The 5,952-nt window shown below is 36.5% G+C and overlaps 1 protein-coding gene across 7 annotated transcripts in view; it reads right to left on the bottom strand.

Annotated features, from left to right (window-relative positions):
- The window catches only part of LOC116852968 (mitogen-activated protein kinase kinase kinase 13), a 28,491-nt gene that overhangs the window by 13,163 nt on the left and 9,376 nt on the right, over window positions 1–5,952 (bottom strand). For 5 of the 7 annotated variants that reach the window (XM_032833750.1, XM_032833752.1, XM_032833753.1 and 2 more), the window contains exon 2: window positions 5,411–5,577. In XM_032833750.1, coding sequence (XP_032689641.1) covers window positions 5,411–5,550 — 140 coding nt within the window. In that variant the 5' untranslated portion in view covers window positions 5,551–5,577. Of the gene's footprint in view, window positions 1–3,966; window positions 4,278–5,410; window positions 5,578–5,952 lie in introns of those variants that run through there. The other 2 variants (XM_032833755.1, XM_032833756.1) reach the window with 2 other exon arrangements.

Genomic DNA, 5,952 nt, shown 5'->3' with positions numbered 1-5,952 from the left:
TTTTTTTTTTTGGGGGGGGGGGGGGGAACGGGGAAGCAAGGACAATGCGGCGCGATTGCGATTCCGCGCGATATAAAGCCGCGTATCTGGCAAAAGATATATCCTTCCGTTTACAGTGAGTAGTGAAAGTGGCCTTGATATCTCAAGAGGCAGCGTCCTTGAGAAGAGACCACGGCGATCACCGAGACTTGCTCGGCTTCTTTGCGCTGAGACGATTTTCCTCATGCCCGCGGCACGAAAAGCCAATTACGCGACGTTAACGCACGTACGGGTGTCGCGTTTGCCGCACGATATGCGCTGTAGGTGCATACTTTGTACATATAGCCGCACGTGCAAGCCTCCCGTATCAGCTGTTTGCTGGCGTCGCACTCAATGGGAGCACCGTGCCCGCTCGTCACCGTAAACAATAAACGCTGGAAACGGACTGATTGCAGCGTATCTATTTATCGCGTATAAAGGAACAATGTACACACGAAACCGACTTGTAGCTCTAAAAATATAGCTCTAGACTTTTGGAATGTTGTTACGATTTTCAAACTATATTTCAGCTGGACTATACGCACAGAAAAATATCATTCTACTGCTGGGAAAAACATTTTCTCATTTTACTTCCCTTTTTTTAAAGCTGCGTTCGGGGAGACACTATTTGGAGCTAAAAGCATATTCTGTCCTTGTTACTTACTGAAAGTTGAACAAGGACAGAACACTCTCCAAATAGCGTCTCCTCGAACGCAGCTTAAGTAATGGTTATCTTCAAAAAAAAATATTTTCTTGATAACAGTTTTTGAACTTTATTTTAAATAGATATACGTATTACTTCTGCTAGCCAAGAAGGGGACTTGGTTTACAAAACGTTATCCTCATCATCCGTTCGCACTTTATATTAAATCTTTTCTTACCTATATTCTCATCCTAAAATCATAGTAGTTATAATCTTTAGATTTCACAATTTAAATTTTCATTCTTTTACTTGATCTATTTTTACTATTCTCTTTTACTATTACTCTTTTACTGTTACCTGTTTATCACGAACATTACATTTTCCAACTACATTACATTTTCTACTTTATCTTATTATTCCATCCATTTAATCAACTCGGCTCTATACTCATCAAAAATTAGAAAAAAGCTCGTTCACAAAAAAATTAATATCCACTTAAATAAAAGTAATACACTCAAATGCACAATCATTGTTTTATATGTAACCAACAATATATACTTTTGTAAAAAAAATTTTGAAGTCTTGAATTTCAACAATATTATAATTTTACTTGCATATTATATAATAATAACTTATATTATAATAATTACTTAATTAAAACTTATATTATAACTTGCATATTATAATTACAAGAAGTATAAAAAATGATTATTTTTGTAATAATGATATCTTCTTCCAACATTTAAAAACACTCTTAATCCATTGCAAGTTCTGATTTGTCTGTCTACCTTTTTATTTTCTGCTTTTCTGCAAAAGTGTGAATTCCCCTTAATATTGATATAAGTCATTTAGGTTTGTGCCATATATTCAGATATCAGCTGGACCATCCAACTGAGATCTAAACTTTGGCTTTCATGTGATTTGTATTATTTAAAAATTATTAACATTATGACGTAATTAATAATTATACGTAAGATTAATAATTATACGAGTAATATAAAATTAATTATTGACTTTTCCACATGAATAATAATGATGTAAACCATTTAGAATTGCGTTATCTCAGCTGAACAGTATAACGAAGATCAATATGTCTAACAACCCTAAGCAGTAAAGATCAATATACCTAACAACTCTAAGCAGTGTCAAAGATTCTCATTATTTATAGCCCCAATCTGTAGCATCATCTGTGCATGCAAAAGAGAAAGATGCACGCAGAAAGACAAACAGAGAGAGAGAGAGAGAGATCAACGCGCAAGGTAATCGACAGACGTGCAGGTTCCAGCCTGCTATACAGCAGTAATCCGTATCGCATTACCGTCGGTGACTTGAAATTATCGGGAGGTATCGCTCGCGTGATACGCGATCCCCAATGCGTCTCGAGCTGCCTCGGAACACGCGGATATCGTGTCAACTCGTCACTATTGTTAATCCCCGCCCGACGTTTCTTCGTAATCCGTACGTCGTGTCGACGGATATCTCGCCATGCCCGCTATGGAATTGCGTCTCGTTCCGTGCATATCTCTCCGAGCCGAAATTTTAGCTCTACTTTTTCGACTTGAACTTTCTAACGTCTATATATCCTGAACGTACAGTGTACGGTTAATACACATATAAACTAAAATCCTGTTTAACCCATCGTATACATACTGGATGGTTACCACATAACTAAAATTCAGCGCTATCATACATCTTCAATTTTTGCATTGGTATGCTCAACTATCAAATTTATTAAATGTAAATATACATATGTATATATATACATATACATATGTATATACATATATGTATAGTATATAAAATTGTAAATGTTTTTTCCAGAGATGACTTACGAGACAATTTTTTCTTTAAAGATAAACATTTCAACAATAAAATGCTAAATTTTTACTTAAAAATAATAAAAATTACAGAAGTTTCAAATTTTTTTGCAAAAACTCACTTTTTTTTAAATCGCGAAATATAATTTTTTTTAATATGAAATTTCTTAAATTTTAATACCAAAAGTATGTAAATACTTTCTATAAACATTAAAGTTAACCCATGAATTTTTTCAGAATTTTAGCATAAATATTTTAAAAGATACAGCTGTTTGAAAATTGCCATAAGTGGCAACCACTCAGTGTGTATGCAAAAGTTGAAAAAATAAATGTGTATATGAAAGGTTAACGCCTCTAAATAGCAGAAAACGCATAAGATGCCATCTGTAAGTTCTAAAGGCTGGTTACACTAACATTGCTAATCACGTGTTTTTAGCGGCGTTACTGACAATTGTAAACTGTTACATTAAAAATTGCTTTGAAACAATGGTTTCTAACAAGTTACGAAACAAGTTGCTAGCAATATAATAAACAAATTATATTTTGTTGTCAACTTTGTTATTTTGGAATGTGAAAAATGTGAATAATTTGTTTTCAATATTCTACAGAAAACAAATATTATTGATATTTATTTTGGTAACATGTTGATAACTTTGTCATTAATATCGTCAGGACTATTATTTCTATATTTCTATCACTTAGTCCTCTAGATCAAAGAATATTGAAAGCGAATGTTATTAGCAGAAAATTGAACTAGATGTGTTAATAACAAGGATCTTGTCTTGACTTAACTGATCGTACTATAAATATTATCAAATTTATATATAGCATATATTTGCTGATAACATTAATCGTTTTCCAATTTTGCTGAGAATATTTGAGAATATCATATATTCATGTTAATAATATTAGCAATTTAGTCATGATAAATAGTTTTTCAAACTTTGTTTTCTACATTGTTAAAAGTATATTTTGTTAGGAATCTTGTTAAAAACATTGTAAAACACATTGTTAAAAATATATTTTGTTTGGAACAAACAACAAGTTGTTTTCTGAAGAGTTTTGCTAAAAACATTTTTGTTATTAGCTTTTTACTGTTAACATCGTTACTGCCACTTTACCGGTGTAAGCCGGCCTTAAAAGACGACCTCTCAGCAAAGTTAGTAGGTTAAATAGAATCGAAGGAGGTTGACATGATCTTCAGATTATCGGAATAGACATTAAACTGAATATCGAAGATGAGAGTAGGATGAAAATTGCGACTCAGGTCGAGTAAAGCGGACGTCGGGGAATCGAAGTCGTCGACGAAACAGCGGCGGGGGGCAACGGCTTCCAGGCTCCGATCTCGACGGCTGCGTTATCAGCAGCGCATTCCATGCGCGCTCAACGGTATTTGCGATGTCGCGAATCTCGTCCTCTTTTTCTCTCTCTCTCCCTCTCTCTCTCTTTCTCTCTCGCGTTCACTTCCCCGCTCTCCATCGCACTCACCTCCTCGTGCCAATGACGACGTTGTTCGAGACGACGACGTTGCTGACGGCGGCCTCGTCGCTTTGGACTTTTCTGAGGAAGAATCGCGCGAAGACCATCGTGCCGCGCGTAGCATATGGATGCGGCGAGGGCACTGTACCGCGCGACGAAACGAAGGTCGTCGCGACACACCGCCGAGGCGGACGCGGATTTCGAGCGCGAAAACTCACCGAGGGAGAAAGAGAGAAAGACAACGCACGCGCACACACGCGAGATACGCACTCACTGACTTGACGTGTGTAGACCGGCGTAGATCAGACTGAAGTTACCTCTACTCTCTTCACCGTTTCTCCCTCCCAATCCACATTTTCCCTCCCTCTCTTTCTCTGTTGACTCGCGTCTCGCTTATCGTTGTATATCCCGATAAACGTCACTATATTCGTGGCACGACGACCACGCTGCGAATTCACCAGGCGCGCGATGTATAACACGCGGTTCGAGTCCAATGTCCGCGATATTCGATGAAAAAAGTTAACTTCCTGAAGACTTCGTGCGAAGTCAGCGTTGTTCGTCGCGCGACAAATACATTCGCGCTCCTATCGGAGTCGCGAGTGCTCGATACATCGAACGCTCGGCACGAGTCGATACGGGAGGCAAGAGGGGAGCGCCGAGGTCGATGTCGATAGTACCACGCGCGTAATTTTGAATCATGGGAATTTTTAACGCGCGCAGCTCAGTGCTGTGAGTTCGGGTAACTTTTGAGGCGTTCGCTTTGGGCGCTTTGCGTCATTCGATCTTTTTCCCGCAGGTAATGAGCGATAAAGATAGAATGACGTTTAAGCGCGTAAACGCCCAAAGCGAACGCACCAAAAGTTACCCGAACTCGCAGCACTGGCGCAGCTTCCCAAGTAGAATAACGTTATCTTAAAGTATTCAATTTTACTATATAAAATTAGATCAGGATAACTTTATTTTCGGTAAAAAAGTTTCTGTTTATTGAAATTACCTAATGTCCGCCCGAAAAATAACTTTTAATATCCAAAAAGATATCATTTAGATATAAAAGTATCGATATGGATACAAATTAAATATATACTAAATGATAACTGTAAGATGCGTAAATGAACTAGCTATTAACCAACTGTAAACTATTATTTAATCGATGTCATATTAATGGAGACGAATTATTGACATTGACTTGTTATAAATACGTTCCAAAAGTTAACTTCAAGAACTTCAAGAGGCAACCTATTCTACTTGGGTTAGTGCGTTAGAATCAAACTACCTTCGACTGTTGTGACAAATCTGTTCTACCTGATCATTTGTTTTGGAGATTCGTCCCACCGAAGGCACAATCAAGTCCTTATTCAAATAAGCATACCTGTTTATTTGTCAAAGCTGACCAAAAAATTCCGGGAAAAAACCCTGGGAAAAAAACAAGAATAAAAGAAAAATCTTTTTGTACCTGTTCGTAAATATATGAGCCTCCGGATGAGGGGATGACAGGACTGCTCGGTCTACATCTGCGGACGTTCCAGTCTCCTCTGTGTCTAGATAATACATTTCAGGTTGGCTCAGTGTTTCAGTCTCAGCAGGGGTACGCATTCTCGTTTACGTGCAATAACGTTAGGCCTGAAACATACAAATGTACATAAACATTACGTGGAAATTGTACTTCCTTCTATGTTTTTAATAAAACAGGATTATACTAAGATTAGTTATATAAACTGCTACACATACATACATACACACACACATACATACATACATATATATATATATATAAATATACATATATATATATATATATATATATATATATATATATATATATATATATATATATATATATATATATATATATATATATATATATATATATATGTATATGTATATATACAGATGTTCCGTAAGTCGAGGTCAATCGCTCGGGAGATGAATGGGGAATCAAAAACAAGAAAGTTGATACAAACATAGGTAAAAAAATGCATTGTTTTCGAGTTATCG

Source organism: Odontomachus brunneus, unplaced genomic scaffold (assembly GCF_010583005.1).
Source record: "Odontomachus brunneus isolate Ranch 3 - 2012 unplaced genomic scaffold, Obru_v1 Obru_scaffold_264, whole genome shotgun sequence".
In the NCBI taxonomy this organism is placed as follows: Eukaryota; Metazoa; Arthropoda; class Insecta; order Hymenoptera; family Formicidae; genus Odontomachus; species Odontomachus brunneus.
The sequence above is the reverse complement of the archived record's forward strand: the minus strand, read 5'-3'. Positions and strand labels throughout refer to the sequence as shown.